General features: G+C 41.1%; 1 protein-coding gene across 2 annotated transcripts in view; it reads left to right on the top strand.

Moving 5' to 3' along the window:
- The window catches only part of LOC119930633 (interleukin 1 receptor accessory protein), a 138,667-nt gene that overhangs the window by 94,011 nt on the left and 27,513 nt on the right, over positions 1-17,143 (top strand). For both annotated transcript variants that reach the window (XM_038749171.1, XM_038749172.1), the window contains exons 5-8: positions 5,486-5,651; positions 7,557-7,628; positions 10,017-10,140; positions 11,914-12,062. In XM_038749171.1, coding sequence (XP_038605099.1) covers positions 5,486-5,651; positions 7,557-7,628; positions 10,017-10,140; positions 11,914-12,062 — 511 coding nt within the window. The remainder of the gene's footprint in view (positions 1-5,485; positions 5,652-7,556; positions 7,629-10,016; positions 10,141-11,913; positions 12,063-17,143) is intronic.

The following is a 17,143-nucleotide window of genomic DNA, read 5'->3' as shown; positions in this document are numbered from 1 at the left end:
TAATCTTTGGACATTTCCTTCACTGTCAATTGCCATAGTCATCTTTCTTTTACTCGCTACCCCTTGGTACACCTACTACCTTGTCTGTTCATTTGTTCTGCAGCTACTGCTTCTCTTCACCTGTCTGCCATACTTTTGCCCTCCTGTACTCTCTACCACTCCGCAGCTTTTCCATTCTCCTACTCCATCAGCCATCCACTCCAGCCTGTTGCCCCTTCCATCCTGGGACCTTCCAGGGCTTTTCTGCCCTTTGTCCCACCTAGTAATAATAATAATAATAATAATAATAATGGTATTAAGTGTTTTCCATGTGCCAAGCACCATTCTAAGTGCTGGGGTAGAGACAAGGTTATCAGGTTGAACACAGTCCCTGTGCCACATGGGTCTCAGAATATTAATCCCTATTTTACTGTTGAAGTAACTGAGGCACAGAGAGTGAAGTGACTTGCCCAAGGTCATACAGCAGACAAATGGTGGAGGCTGAATTAGAATCCAGGTCCTTCTGGCTCCCAGGCCTGTGCTCTATTCACTACCTGGATTCTTTTTTTAAAAAATATGCTATTTATTTAAGCGCGTACTATGTGCCAAGTACCGTACTAAGTGTTGGGTTGTATTCAAGATAATCAGATGGGTTAAAGTCCCTGTCCCTCATTATGCTAACAGTCTAAGTGGGAGAACAGATATTGAATCCCTATTTTATAGATGAGGAAACTGAGACACCAAGAGGCTAAGTGACTTGCCCAAGGTCACACAGCAGACAGATGGCAGAGTTGGGATTAGCACCCATGTACCCTGACTCTCAAGCCTGTGCTCTTTTCACTAGGCCACGCTGCTTCCTTTTATTGCATGTAATTCCCTATTTATGGCCTTGCTTTTTGCAATTCTTCAGTGGATGATTTACTGCAGTGCCGCTTCAAATCCTTCATTTGTTTCTCAACCAGTATCCACTGCTAGTTTCTGTGAATTCCATAAAAATTCAAATTCCATTTTCGAAGAGCTATAAAATATGCCTATCTTTATCTTTCGATTGATGGACTATACTGAGAGTTTACTGTGTGCGAAGCATTGTACTATCGTATTTACTACTATCTGTAATTTATTGTCTTTTTTTGTGACAGTCTCCTCTATATTGTAAGGTTCTTAAGGCAGAGATTGTAACTAATAATAATAATAATGATGGCATTTGTTAAGCGCTTACTATTTGCAAAGCACTGTTCTAAGCGCAGGGGGGAATACAAGGTGATCAGGTTGTCCCACGCAGAGCTCACAGTCTTCATCCCCATTTTACAGATGAGGGAACTGAGGCTCAGAGAAGCTAAGCAATTTGCCCAAGATCACCCAGCAGACATGTGATGGAGTCGAGATTAGAACCCACAACCTCAGACTCCCAAGACTAGGCTCTTTCCACTGAGCCACGCTGCTTCTCTAATTCTACTGAATCAATCAGTAGTATTTGAACTCTTAATGTGTGCAGAGCATTACCCTAAGTGCTTGGGAGAGTGTAATACAACAGAGTTGGTAGGCCTGTTCCCTGCCTACCGGCTATTGACCTCTCTAAAACATTTAGTACACTGCTCAGTTTATAATAGTCAATTAAATTACTGTTTGAATGATTGATCACATTGTTTCCTCAGTAGAACAGGCAGACCTCATATGAACTATTCATCTGCTAAACTGTAAGCTTGTCCTCTTGACTATAAGCTCATTGTGGGTAGGGAATGTCTCTACCAACTCTGTAAGAACATACTCTCCCAAGTACCCAATACAGTGCTGCGCACCCAGTAAGGGATCAATAAATACAGTTGATTGATGCATCCGGTAGGTTATTTTTGTTAAGATCCTTACCCTATTGCATATGAAAGAGAATTTCTTTGTAAAAGTGCTACAGGCCTAATAACTCTTAAAGAAGTAAGATGTATATCTTTGAGCTAGCCTTACAACACACATTAGAGGGTAAGTGCGGCAGTGGGGATCTCAACAGCGTTAATGGTAGCCATCTCACCCTGCAAATTATTTTCCAATTTTTCAGTATTGTTAGAGAGAATGAGACCCTTCAATCTATAGGCCATCAGCACCTTGCAGAGCTGACTAACAAATACCATCTAAATCAAGGCTGGCTCTAGTTTTGCAGTTGTCCCATGTGGGTCTTTCTGCCTTTAACAAGCTTGCTGCTGAGAGCAGAAGGCTGTGCCAGCTGTTAAGAGGCTAGAGAGCAAGGGTCCATAGGCTGGAGAGTCATAGCTTGGCAATTTAGATTTGACCTGAAAACTGATTTACTATATAATCTTGTTCAAGCCATTTCAACAATCTTTCCTTCATTTTCTCCCCTTGTAAAAGCAAACCTCCTTTTGCACCTGTTTCCTGCCTCCCAGACACTGTATAATAAGACAGTCTGTGTGAAAGTGTTTTGAATGCCTTTGGAGAGAGGCATAAATGCAAGGTGCTACTGCAATGTTATGCCATTTATAATATTTTTTAAAGTACAGTAAGGTAACCAGAAGCAGAGCAATCAAAAGCCACAATGTAGATGTCATGCTATGTGTACCTTAGGGTTTTAGAGAAACATTTTATTCACATGTGCAATTTTAAACAATCCTAGTTTTTTACAAATGTATATTAATGCATGATGTTAGTATTCAAAATCATTTTTTTAACTGAAAGCACCAGGAAAGTAAATGTTATTCTGCAGTTGAACAATTGGCACTTATTCCTGAGTAATTATAAGGGTCCATTTGTGTGCATTCACCTATTTATTGTGACTACTGTATCTTTAAATATTTTGATAGTTGTTTTCCCTGGTAGTGTAAGCTCTTGATCAATCAATAGTATTTACTGAACACTTACTGCATGCAGAGCACCATACTAAGTGCTCAGGAGAGTACACTACAACATGGTAGAGGGCAGGGAATGCAACACTTCTTTGTTAGTGTTGGTACACTAGGTAGCAAAGGGGGGGATGGGGAGGAGGAGAGGAAAAAGGGGGCTCTGTCTGGATAGGCCTTCTAGTGTTGGTACTTTGCACAGTACCCAGCAGTTGTTCAGTAAGTATTCCTATTGGCTACTACTTTAATTTCTAGGAATATCGTCTAACTAGACTAGAGACCCCTTCAACTCACTGGGAGAAAAGGCAGTAGAAACAGGAGGAGGAAGAGAGAGAAAGGGAAAGGAGAGAGAAAGAAAGAAGAGAGAGAGAGAGAGAGAGAGAGAGAGAGAGAGAGAGGAGAGAGGAGAGAGATATGACCCGGGGAGCTTGGAGTAGGAGAATCAGAAAATAAGAGTGTCATTCATCTGTGAGAATGCTGGCTCATCATCTCCCCTCTTCTCCTGGCATGCCTGGCAGTGACTTCTAGGCCAAGGGAGATTCTGCCAGCTTCTCTCCCCAACCCCCACCTCCCCAGTAGACAGCATGACCGTCCTCTCCAAATTGCTTCCAGGCCAGCACTAGCCTTGGAGCAGATTCTATATTACACCCAAACTCCTTAGGTGTGCACAGGAGTTTGTGATGATAACCAACCACTAAACTTGATTCTTGAACAGAAGCAATCATTCAGTTGTATTTAGTGAGCACTTCCTAAGCAGAGCGCTGTACTAAGTGCTTAGATAGATTGATTATGTGCGCCATAGGACATGTTTAGGAGGAAAAAAATAGATTTCCTCATTGGAGTACACCCCATTCATTCATTCATTCAATCGTATTTATTGAGCACTTACTGTGTGCAGAGCATTGTACCAAGTGCTTGGGAAGTGCAAGTCAGCAAAATATAAAGACGGTCCCTACCCAACAACGGACTCACAGGCTAGAAGGGGGAGATTTTGATAGGTGTCAAAATCGTCAGAACAAATAGAACTACAGCTATATGCACATCATTAACAAAATAAATAGAATAGTAAATATGTACAAGTAAAATGAATAGAGTAATAAATCTGTACCAATATATACAAGTGCTGTGGGGACGGGAAGGAGGTAGGGAAGGGGGGGATGGGGAGGAGGTGAGGAAAAAGGGGGCTCTGTCTGGACAGGCCTCCTGGAGGAGGTGAGCTCTCAGTAAGGCTTTGAAAGGAGGAAGAGTGCTAGCTTGGCGGATGTGTGGAGGGAGGGCATTCCAGGCCAGGGGAAGGACGTAGGCCGGGGGTCGATGGCAGGACAGGCAAGAACGAGGTACAGTGAGGAGGTTAGCGGCAGAAGAGCAGAGGGTGTAAGCTGGGCTGTAGAAGGAAAGAAGGGAGGTGAGGTGGGAGAGGGCGAAGCGATGGAGAACCTTGAAGTCAAGAGTGAGGAGTTTTTGCTTGATTCGTAGGTTGACAGGCAGCCACTGGAGATTTTTGAGGAGGATGGAGGGAAGTGACATGCCCAGAGCATTTCTGTACAAAGATAATCTAGGCAGCAGAGTGAAGTATAGACTGAAGCGGGAAGAGACAGGAGGATGGGAGATCAGAGAGGAGGCCGATGCAGTAATCCAGTCGGAATGGGATGAGAGATTGAACCAGCAAGATAGCAGTTTGGATGGAGAGGAAAGGGTCGATCTTGGCGATCCTCTGTCAAAGCTCTCTTTAAGTTGGCTTTTCCAGACTAACTGTCCACTTTGCTAGTCATGCCTTTCACGCTTTTTTCAGTTGTATATTCAGTTGTCTGGGCTTGTCTTCCCTGTTAGATGCAAAGTTCCACCAAGGCAGGACTTGTACCTTTTATTGCCTTTGTAGTTTCCCCAAGCACCTAGGTCAGTGCTCTGCTCTCAGTAAGCACACAATCAATGCTGTTTCCTAACATTTTTTACTCTGAATGTCATTTTAATAGCAGTCATGTGTACTTTGCAGAAATGGACCTCTGGTACATGTACTAGTGACTAGACATGGTTCCTGATCTCAGGAAGCTAATAATAGTTAAAAGAAGAAAAACATATAAGAGTTTATACAGAAGGTACAGTGTTGTAATTACAAGAATTGGTTAAGTATGTGTATGTCATGGATTTTGCAGGTATGTTGGTGATTAGGTGAGGTTAATCCTGGAAAGTTTCCTGGAGGAGGAAGGCCTTAAGCTAGGATTTAAAGGATGAACATTTTTAGTATGTTCTATGCATGAAGAACAGTTTGGAAATAAGCTCCAAGGCAGAATGAAGACAAAATAACTTTGATTTTTATATAACCCTTTTATTCTCAAAACACTTTCTCCTTAGGTTGTGGGTCTCACAAACTTCCTGTTTGGAATAGAAAGGCAGGTATCATTACCCTATTTTGTATATGAGGCATAGACTGATTAAATGACCTGCGCAAGGTCACACAGCCGGCAAATGACAGAGCTAGGATGAGTATCTTCTAATGGACCCAATATTCTTACCACTGTACCACAACTGCTTCTCTGATGCCAGAGAACGTGAGTGGGGTTGGTTGGAATGAAGAGTGCATGTTAAACCCAAGGGGAAATGGGCATGAAAGCCTGGAAAGAAATCACTGCTAAATGCTAACCATCTTTGTTTTTTTGTTGTAGGGCTGTAAAGAAGTGAATAACTTTCATAGTATATTTCCCAATGGGACTAGCTTGGACTTTACCACAGCCCGAAGTTCAGTTAATGGAATTTACACTTGCATCGTGAACTATCTGGACAGTGGGCGAACCTTCAGTCTCACCCGAAGTGTAGAAGTGAAGGTGGTAGGTAAGGATGATTTCTTGGAAAAAAAGCGATACCCAACCATAGAGAGGCCTAAGTGGATTTTAGTGATGCTTTCTAAGGGATACCGATTTCCTAATACCTAATTACCTAATGCCTATTTCTGCTTAAGCATAACTGTTATTTTCATTGTAGCTGTCTTTTGAAATTATCTGTGAAGCATCACAAATTAAGCATCACCAAAGGATAATTCACTATAGGCAGGGAACATACCTACCAATTCTGTCATATTGTTTATATTGTACTCTCCCAAGTGCTTAGTATAGTGTTCCATGCACTCAATAAATACAATGGATCAATTGGTAGAGAAACAGAGTGGAATTCAGGAGGGACCCCTGTGTCTACTAAGAATGTTGAACCGTATTTACTCATCGGCAGTTCCAGGAAACACATCAGTGCATCCCTAGGAGATGATTAAGGAGTACAGACTCCCTTTCAACCCTCCGTCGTCCTGAGTGTGAAAAAGGTGTGCTGTTTACTAAGCACCCTACCTGACTGTTTGTGTCTCTCCTTGAATCTATATATGGGCTAAGTTTAGGCATGATTTTCTGCCGGGATCTATCCTGGCCTGCCTCTCTCTCTGACTGTTTCCTCTAATTTTTCTAGTACATTCAGAGATCTAGGTTTTTCACATCTGGAAATATTTCATTGTCTGTGATGCTTTACTGAGCTATTGACTAAAGCACGGGTCATTTCTTTAGATCAAAGCCTTTGCCTACCATTAGCAGGAGTAGACAGGGAGGAAGGAAAGAGCAAGGCTGAAGTATGTGAATTTTGACTTGATGGGGACTCTTGGGGGGAACAACCATTGAGCCTCAGTCCTACCGCTTCCGGGTCATTTTGAGGTGAGTGTGGAGTCCAAGGTGTGGGTGAGACACATGCCGATTCCCGATCATGTATTTGAGGGCCAGTGCCACTATCACTTCCGATCTGCTATGAATGACCGTCACTCTTACACCACTCGCGGGCAGGTTGGTGTTGTCTCCAGCAGCATCCTTCAGGACTGGGGACTATGAAGAAACTGAGTGGAATGGAGAGGCACTCATTTCTCGGGATATTAAGGCTCTCTGCTTTCTTCCCCAGGAGCACAGGGGGTTCACCCTGTCTCTGTCCCAGGGCAAGATCAGTTTTCCATATTCAGGTTGGATTGCCCTGTTCGGGATTGTCCAAATTAAAGATAGGAAAGCTGAACAAAGGCATGTGGGAATGTCCTATGAAAGCAATCATCACTTTTCCTTCTGGTTCCACAACCCTCTTCTCAAAGCAAATCTGTCAGTTTTGCTCCTGGTTCTCATCCTTTCTGTTCCTTCTATCACCTCCTACTCCCTTCTGCACTCTGTCTTTGGGACATTTTTCTTCTTGTTAGGTAGGCTCTCCTGTAGTAGAGTGGGTTGACTCACTTCTCTCATTTCTCTCTTGCGCAATTGAGAGTTCGCTAGAGCACAATATATTCAAGAGAAAAGTGGTTCTCCCTACCTGACAGTTGTAGAAAATGAGTCACAAAGATGTAAAGTGATTTTCCCAGAGTCCTCAGGTGGGGAACAGGCTAGTACTGAATCCTGGTATACTCTAGGTTCTAGAGTCTTTCTATAGCCAAGTTTAACTTTACAACGTATTCCAAATGATTGAGAAAATGGGGGGCGTTGATGTTGTTGTTGTTGTTGTTAGTTTTTAATGGTATTCACTGAGCACTCATTATGTGCCAGGCACTGTACTAAATGCTGGGGAACATACAAGATAATCAGGCTGGACACTGGGTGTTATGTTGGGGGTGGAAAGAAAATAAGAAATCTGCACTTATTAGAAACTATGCCTCAGAGAAGAACTGATTGAACTGACCAATTAAGCATGATTTAACATCTCATAAAATATTTGATTTCTCTTCTGCAGGGCATCCGAATAAAGCATTGCCTCCACAGATGCTGTCTCCCACGGACCAAGTAGTTTATGAAAAGGATCCAGGTAACGACAACCCTGACTGGATATTTTCGGTCCCAGAGAGAAAGTTTTTATGTGATTCTAAAGACTATATCATAGCCAGTGTATACCCTACATATAGGACTTTCTGGGTCCAGCTTGTCTTTCCAGTCTTTTTCACTGTCTATGTGATTGTCTTTCAAATCACAGACTGTCCTCTTGTGGGTGGGAATATGTCTGCTAATTCTGTTGTATTGTACTCTCCCAAGCACTTAGTACAGTGCTCTGCACATAGTTGGTATGCAATAAATACTATAGATTGATTGATCATAAGCTCCTTTAGTGCAAGGATCATGTCCATCTATTCTTTTGCTCTCTCTCAAATGCTTAGTACACACACTTCATGCTCAATAAATCCCATTGATTGATTGATTTAAAGTGTATGCAGGAAAGATGGGCCCAATGGTGGCCATCTTTTCTTGTTCTTTATCTTTCCCCTGCCTTCCCTAATCCACCTACCAAGGTTAGATATCTACTAAGTATTTTGCACTCATATAACTGTGGACTTTGGTAAATGTAAATTTGAGTCCATCATAGTATTTGTCAAGCACACTGGGGAGGTTTCAGAGGAAGAGCACTCTCCTTGCCTTTCAGGAGTTTAATGGAGATGAGGGGGCAAAGATAAATACAAATAATGACTCATTCCAAGACAAATAGATTCCCAAAACCTCTATAGCACAAACAGAATACAAGTACAAGTAATAACAGTTAATTAAAATAACAAAATGCAGGAGAATTGGTAACTAGTATATATTAAAATTTAAAAAAAGAAATTAGAAAGATAGATTTTTCAGAGTTCTGTGGTTCAGAATTCTGAGACCAGCAGGCTGGTGTAAGCAGAGAATGCTTTCCAGACCGTGGTATTGAAACTCTTTCAATCAATCAATCAGTCAATCAATTTTGTCATTGTTGAGTGCTTACTGTGGGCAGGACTCTGTACTAAGTGCTCTGGAGAGTTCAGTATGACAGAGTTGGTAGATTTCATTCTTCCCACTGAAATTAGCAAGGATCTGACTCCATATGGGGCAGTTTAGCCCTGTGATTCAGAAATTGTGAGGAGCATGTATTATTTCTCCTCTTGAGTGTCATACTGTGCCCAATTCTACCTGTGATCCCTCATGCAGCCCAGTTTTAATTTTGAATCCTTGGGGCATGGTCTGAGCGGCCTCTACTGCTCATGTAATCACTGGGCAATTTAAAACTAGTGTTCAAGTCAGAAGAGCACTGTGGATCATGCATCTGTACAGGGGGTGGGGCAGGTTCAGAGCACTGTTTACTGGGCAAAATGACCCACTCATCTGGCAAAATGATACTCGTCCTTTGAAGTCTAGGAGAATAGCTCAGGCTGGAGAGAAGGTGGGGTTTGCTGAAGAGGCAAACACCGTGTCCCACTCTGTTTTTTCTATGTTTAAAATGACAGATTGTCACCCTGAGACAATTACTGAATGTTTGCGCTGGGCAGAACACTGTACTAGGAACTTGGGAGTGTAAAATGGAGTTAGTAAACATGATCCCTACCCTCCAGGAGCTTACAGTCTTACAGTCCCTGCCCCAAGGAAGCTACCTGAGGAGATAGTGAGCTGGGGTGTCATAGGAAAAAACCATGGATAACTGGTTTGGAGAGAGCTCATTGGATATCTTCAAACCAGTTGTCAGGCATTTCTACTTGATGTAGGAAGGCACAGCCTTTGGAAGTTTTTGAGGAGTGGGACGACGTGCAGAATGTTGTTTTAGAAAAATGATCCAGGCAGCAGAGTGAAGCATGAACTGGAGGAGAGAGGGATTGGAGTCAGAACAGCGCTTAGAACAGTGCTTTTGCACATAGTAAGCTCTTAATAAATGCCATTATTATTATAAAGACTAGTGAGGAGGCTGTTGCAGTAAAGGTAACTTTAAATTTGACCTATTATTAAAACCTGCTTTAGTCACTAGAAATGCCCTGCCTCACCAACTTATCAGTGTGTGGATACCACTGTTCTAGTTTTAAGAGTAATTTCATGGCAAAGGAAGACTGCTAAGGTCTCTCCACTTGTGGTCTTTTGGAGAGCTATGTTTGAAAACAGAAGCAACAACGTAGGGATAAATAGCAGCCCCATTCTTAGACTTTCTACTTGTGCTCTTAAATGGCTATGTGCAATGTGTTTATTTTTAGAGCGATTTAGTGGATCTTGATTTGTGTGCTATCAGTCTGGCAGGTTCATCTCCTATTTAGTACCAACGTAGGAGTGGACCAAAATGATCTAGGAATTCTTTGTAACATTCATGTTCTTAGGCTCCCCACACATTCCGTTCAGTGAAAAGCTAAGTCCATATGGCTTGTACAAACCTTGAAAGCTGATGATTGGTTACCCTAACTTCGCTCACCTCCCTTAGGAGAGGAACTTCTCCTTCCCTGTGAAGTCATTTTTACTTTCCTGAAGGACTCACCCAAAGACATTTGGTGGACTATTGATGGGAAGAAAACTGATGATATCCCTGACATAACAGTGAACCAAAGGTAATGTGTCAATGAGGGAAGAAGGCTCTGACTTGGTATTGTGGAATGCACACTGTGGGAATGCTTCAGAGCTAGCTGGAGCTATCAGTATGGCCCCTTTTGATGCTAAGTGTACTCTCAAGTGGGCAGAGTCCAACCTCTGGCTCAGCACCATTGTCCCAGGCCTAACTGGGATTCCCCTGGGGACAGAGGGAGCAGGGTAAGTGAGGTAGAAACCCAGCCTAAGTTGGAGTGGTGAGCAGAGTCAATCGTGGCAGTGGGGAACTGGCAGCAGTTCTTCTCTGGACCTGAGAGAGGATCAGGTTCCTCCTATTCCTATCCATCCTCCAACCCTGATGGTTTGACTAGAAAATCTGGAGTAAAACCAAGAGACCTTCATAGAATTGTGGATGCCTGTAAGCTCTGGGACTTCGGTATTGTCATTTTTAATTTATCTCTTTACTTCCAGGACGAAACTGAGTGAAAATTGGTGTGTAAAAACTTGAGCTATATTTTGGCTGATATTAAGTGCATTTTTAGTATTTGATAGTAGGTATTAAGGCAAATTAAAAACACCCCTTACTCCTCCCTTCCACCTGCCATCCTGAGTCCTGGTCTGCTGACAGAATAGGGGATTCCTGGGTCCCCTTTGTGACTAGAACAAGAACCCAAGGAACCTCCTTGAACCCTATCCATTTCACAAATGAGGTTCAGCAGGTCTTGTTTTTTTGAAAAAAAATTCATTCATTCATTCATTCAATCGTATTTATTGAGCACTTACTGTGTGCAGAGTACTGTACTAAGCACTTGGGAAGTACAAGTTGGCAGCATAGAGAGACGGTCCCTACCCAACAGCAGGCTCACAGTCTAGAAGGGGGAGACGGACAACAAAACAAAACATATTAACAAAATAAAATAAATGGAATAAATATGTACAAGTAAAATAGAGTAATAAATATGTACAAACATATACATATAAAATGATATCTATTAAGTGCTCCCCCTCCTCCCCCTCCCCATCCTCCTGCCTTACCTCCTTCCCCTCCCCACAGTACCTGTATATATGTATATATGTTTGTACATATTTATTACTCTATTTATTTTACTTGTACATATTTATTCTATTTATTTTATTTTGTTAATATGTTTTGTTTTGTTGTCTGTCTCACCCTTCTAGACTGTGAGCCCGCTGTTGGGTAGGGACCGTCTCAATATGTTGCCAACGTGTACTTCCCAAGTGCTTAGTACAGTGCTCTACACACAGTAAGCGCTCAATAAATACGATTGAATGAATGAATATCATTATTATACAAGCAGATCAGGATGGACACATTCCCTGTCCCATGTGGGGCTCAGAATGCCTAAAGTAGATTTAGACTTGAATGTTCTTGATATCAGAGAAATTATCACCTGTTGCATTCAATTTCCTTAATGCATATTTTCATGTTCAATAAGAATTTGGGTGATTATTGGAAAAGTCACTCTAACTTTTATAAAATCTGAGGTTTTGCCTGAAAATGAATGGCCCTTTTATTCATTCCATCTGGGATCCTTAGGTTGGATCCAGATTCATTATATTGTTTAATGCCATAGGACAGAGATAGATCAACAGAAATAACCCCTAACAGAAGTAAACCATGGGAAAAATTCCAGAAGTTATATTTTAAGCAAGTCATGAAGGTTAGAGCCCCCAGACCTTGTGAAATTTAGGATCATTAGAAGTTGACAATTTTACTATGAGATTTCTTACTAGTGGTTAAAGGTGACAGTAATTCTTTGATTATTTTTTCCTAGCATAATCACCTCTCAAATTGAAGATATAACAGTAATAAAGACACTGAACATCAAAAAAGTGTCCCCTGATGATTTGAAGCGCAACTATACCTGTCATGCAAGAAATGCAAAAGGGAAAGTGGAAAGGCAGGCCAAAGTGAAACAAAAAGGTAAATGGAATTATGAAACTGTGAGGTGTCAACTTCAACAGCAATATCCTATGATAAAAATAATTCAGTTGTAGATTTAATCTACCATATTACTCTGAATCCAAAATATCTCCTCCATTCACTTGTTTATGTGTTTGTTATTTTCCTTTTCCTCTTTATAGAATTCCTGTTGGTCATCACAGTTGGAGAGAGAGGGAAAGGAATAATAGTATCCGAGACACAACCAGAATGGGTGGAGGGGAAAGAAAAAGGGGGAGAGAGAAAGAGAGAGAGAAAAAAATAATGTGTAAGAAAAAGAGAAGGATTGGTCCTGATTATTATTCCCAGGCAATTGGTATTTCCCAAATAACCTTAATCTGTCTCATAGGCCCTCTTAACATTAACCTGCATTATGATTACAATTACAGAAAAATCCTTCCAGGTCCTTCTTAAAAGATTATTTTTCTTATGTACCGGTGATATGCAAATTCAGGAACAATCTGTTGAACCTCTATAAATACACACCCACCCACACATTTTCCCCCTCTCCCCCACACCATAGCATAACTGAAGATAGACGATGGTTCCTTATCCAAGGTAGGAAGAGAATCCTGCAGAGGAACAGCAACATTTCAGTGATCTTCTTAACATGCCTTCTACTATAGAGGATTAAAGACCAGCAAAAAATAGAGCGCTCATCAGCATGTCATGATGTGGCCTTCATTCCAACAATCTGTTCCATATGGAATGATAAATCTCTTTCTGTGTTTGCAAAGATCTCCAAGAAGGGAGGAAGTTGAATTGCTCAGATAAATGCTCAGCATCTGCAGGGCCTTTTCAACAAATGGAACACTAAAAGAATGCCATCATTGAAAAGATCCCAGCATCATCACTCTCCTCTAAAGAAAGATTAGAAAAGTGACTGTAGGAATTGTCATCGCCTACTATCACCATCCAAGTCAGACCAGTTAGTTTAAAAAAAACAAACAGAACTAAACTTTGGCTTTTACTGCAATACAAAAAATCGCATCTTTGCTGTAGGAGAGATAGGAGAAGTTCAAGTTCTTACATCAAGCCCTTTCATTTACTCCAAGGAAAGAACAGTTCCATAGATCTCATAGAGTCAGAAATGTTGAACACATCAATCGTATTGGGCTTTGCCAGGTTTTGTGCAGCTACCCTTGCCCTGAAAAGTTTACTGAGGTCCTCATAAATAATGTGGATGGTCAAATACAAGTTGAAGTTGCCTTTTGTTTCTCCCATCATCAGTCTCTGCAGTTTAGCATACGACAGTCAGGAATTGGATGGCTATTTTAGAGCAGAAGCCTCAGGCAATTAGTGCTCCTAAGAGGCAGAAACATGCACTGTGAAGCTCATAGGATGATAGTGTAGGTGCAGTAGAGCAGAATCTTATGGTATTATTGTTATTATTATGGTATGTTAGTCACACTTTTATCTTTTCACCTACACCTGCACATGTGAAAAAATTTCACTCTAGTTATGTCATCTCTGAGCATGAATTCAGATATATCACTTCTTTTTACTGTACTGACTTTTTTCATTAGCTGTCAATGGTGGGAGTGACTCTGAGGTGGATTGGGAGGAATGCATACTTTGCAGATTACTTAATGTAGAAAGCAGATGCCCATGATGGTGAAAGTAATATATTCAGTTCTCCTAGAATATGGGGGTTGTAGTCTCACTAAACCTTGTTTTAAGGAAAACTGGCATGGTAGTACTCCTTTGATCCAAACTGTGTGTGTGTGTGTGTGTGTGTGTGTACACATGCACAGACATAAAGCATTCTTCTCATACAGTGTCTTGCTGTCTCTAATCATGTTTGGGTTGTTGGATGAACTTTACCTGATTCTTCATCACTACTCTAGTGAAAATGTGTAAAGAGCATGCATTATAGCAGAATTGGTGGTACACATGTTTTTATTATATGTGTTGGCTAGAACACTATTAGGGACAGCACACATCTCCCTGAATTGAATGAAAGGTCTGTTCTCCCTGCTGCTTAGACTATGAGAATAATGTGGGGCAGGGACTTTACCTCAGAGCTTAGAACACATAGTAAGCACTTAACAAATACCAAAATTATTATTATTATTACTATTATTATGAAATGTGGTGTTAGAAGAAATGATTGTGCACATGTGGCACTAGTCAAAATCTATGTGATAGGGAGTGAGTTTTAATGCAGAGTTTGAAGTGTAAAACCTGAATCGTAGGAGATTTGAGTGTTCACTTCCCATGAGGTTGTGTGAGAGCCTCTTTTTCTCATGGTGTTTCTGCCCAGATTCTGCATTACCCTATTCATGGCATCAGTGCTACAGAGTTCAAATTTTGTCTCCTGGGAGCTAGATTTGGGTACTGTGGTAATGGTCTGAAAAGCAGAGTGACAATTTCTTCAATTTTAACATGTGACTTTGGTCCTAAGAAAAGCCCCCAACTTTTCACCAAGGCTTCATAGCAATATGGAAGAAATGATGTCTGTACAGGGAATCCACAGATGGCACTGCTGATTCAGATATACCATACGCTAACAGAGTTACATAAGTGCATATGTGGCTGTAGCATGAATGGCTGTATTGTGAGGTGTTATAAATTGAGACCTTGCTTCCGGACCTCTGGAAAAATATGAGTTTCCTTCATATATTTCAATATCTTCAGGCTAACATGGTCTGTTCTCCACTACATTTTTAGCTAGGAATGGCCATAATACATTGGGTTCAGGTTTAGCTTTGTTCTGCATTTATAAACTTCTTAAAGTTTATTTCCATATGTCCCACTTCAGTTCATCGAATAAGGGCGTATTTTACCTTTAATAGGATTCATTCTATGATCTTAGGGGAAAATCTCAATATAAATTCAAAGTACATGAAGTACTGGCCCTTTTGAGACCAATTTTAGTGATTAAAATTTTATGCAAGTAGTTTGTGTTCCTTGTTTTCTCGAAGGTCAGATAAGAGCCTTCCTTCCCACAACTTAGTCCTAATCACTACCAAACTGTTCTCAAATTTCATTGACTCACTTACTTGCAATCTACAGAAATTCTGCAGCATCTTCAACTCCCTCTGACCCTTTCCCTCTTCATCCTTCCTTCTTCATAGCTGATGATCTTGCAAGTTTCCTCAGATTGACCTTTTGATGTGAGCTCCTTCAAGGCCCATTTCTTCATTCTTCAGCTGCACCTACCAGAGCAGTGACTCCCTTTTCCTTCCTTCAGACTCTGATCATGAGCCATCCCTCCTTCAAATACCAAGCCTTCGTCTTGCCTATGCATTACCCTCAGCTCTGCCCATCCCCCCATCTTTGATCCTACAATCTTTCTCATAGTAGTAAGTGTACTCATTGAACTCCTCTTGAATACTACAGTGCTAATGATCCCAATACTAAGTACTTTTTAGATTATGAACCCCCTAAAGGACAGGGGGGACATTTCTGATTCCCATTTGTATATTCTTTCCCAACGCTTGATACAGTGCTTTGCATACAGCAAACACTTACAAAATGCCATTACTACTACTATTATTGCTACTATTACTACTACAACAGAAGCACTAAACCTGCCCCTCTGCCCATGGTGAGTTTACATTCTTAGCACAGGAATCCTTATTCCCTAGAACATCACTTCCAGGCTCCAAGCACTCTTCCCGATATCCATCAATCAGTGGTATTTATTGAGTGCCTCCAGAAATCCCTCGATCAGTGGCATTTATTGAGTGCTTACTGTGCAGAGCACTACACAAAGCAATTGAATACAATATAACAGAGTTGCTAGACACATTCCCTGCCCACAACAAGCCTACAGTCTAGAGAGTCATCTAATGTCCCTCCTCCAATTCATTTTCAGTGGACATACAGTCTATTTCCACTGCCTTCTCTTTTGGGCTCTCTGCAAGCCCCTTTGTCCCACTTTTGATTCACCACTTATCTTTACTCTCCACTTATCTGCCTGCTGCTGACCTGCTTTTGCCCTCTGATTCCTCCAAGCTAATCAGTGCATAGTCGGCATTCAACTCACCCACTAGCAGGTTATTGCTCATGCGTCTTGGAAACCTTTCCACCCACCTATCCCTGACATGAAGCCTCCCACAGATATGATTGTGTACTCCAATCTCCTGAACTATCCACAGCCTTTACCATATGTGTTTACCTCTATAAATGATTTATAAATGTTTCTATTGATTGTCCGTGGTGTCTTTATATACTGTATTTCCATCACTTGGTATTTGTGTACCTTTCTGAATGCAGCATGCACAATCTGGAAATACAAGTGCTGGGGCTCCTTTCTCCCAGATCCAATTTTTTAAATGGCAGCTGACACTCTGTGATCTATTAAAGGTGGTGTTATTCATTCAATCATATTTATTGAGTGTTTACTGTGTGGAGAGCACTGTGTTAAATGCTTATATGTTTTCAGCCACAAAATGTGATTCCTGGAATAGGTTCTATTCATGGAAATGATTGATGTGGAAAAAAGAGCATCAAGATAATTGATGACCAATCAGTCTATTTACTAAACATTTACTATGTGCAGAGCACTGTACTAAGCTCTTGAGAGAGCACGATATGACAGAATTAGCAGACATGTTCCCTGCCCATGATGAGCTTACAGTCTAGAAAGGGTGACACATTAATATGAATAAATAAATTGTAGTATATAATTTAAAGATGTGTACATAAGTGCCCTAGGGTTGGGGGTGGGGAGAATATCAAATGTCCAGAGGTCATAGATCAAAGTGCAAGTGATGAACTGATCATTAAAAAAAACACTTGTTGAAAAGCCTACCTCTGGGTTAAAGCCAGTGACCATCCTTCCAGTATTACAACACGACCATCCACGGAAAGCCAGAAATGAAGATAACAGAGGGGATTACCCTTGTGTTCTGATTACAGAATGTAAATTCAGAAATGCTGAGCACGCAGCAGTTTTTGTGCCAGCTATCTGAGATGAATTTTAGTAAAATCTCCTAGACTTTGCTAGCATTTGTGCTTACCTTCTGGTATGGAATTTTAATATCTCAGAGCATTGCACTTCACAAAAAAAATCTAAACTACCTGATGCTTATTCCAGAGTAAGCCTTCGCTAGGCC

The sequence above is a fragment of the Tachyglossus aculeatus genome, chromosome 7 (genome assembly GCF_015852505.1).
Source record: "Tachyglossus aculeatus isolate mTacAcu1 chromosome 7, mTacAcu1.pri, whole genome shotgun sequence".
Lineage (NCBI taxonomy): Eukaryota > Metazoa > Chordata > Mammalia > Monotremata > Tachyglossidae > Tachyglossus > Tachyglossus aculeatus.
Note: the sequence above shows the minus strand (reverse complement) of the source record. Positions and strands in the feature narration are given on the sequence as shown.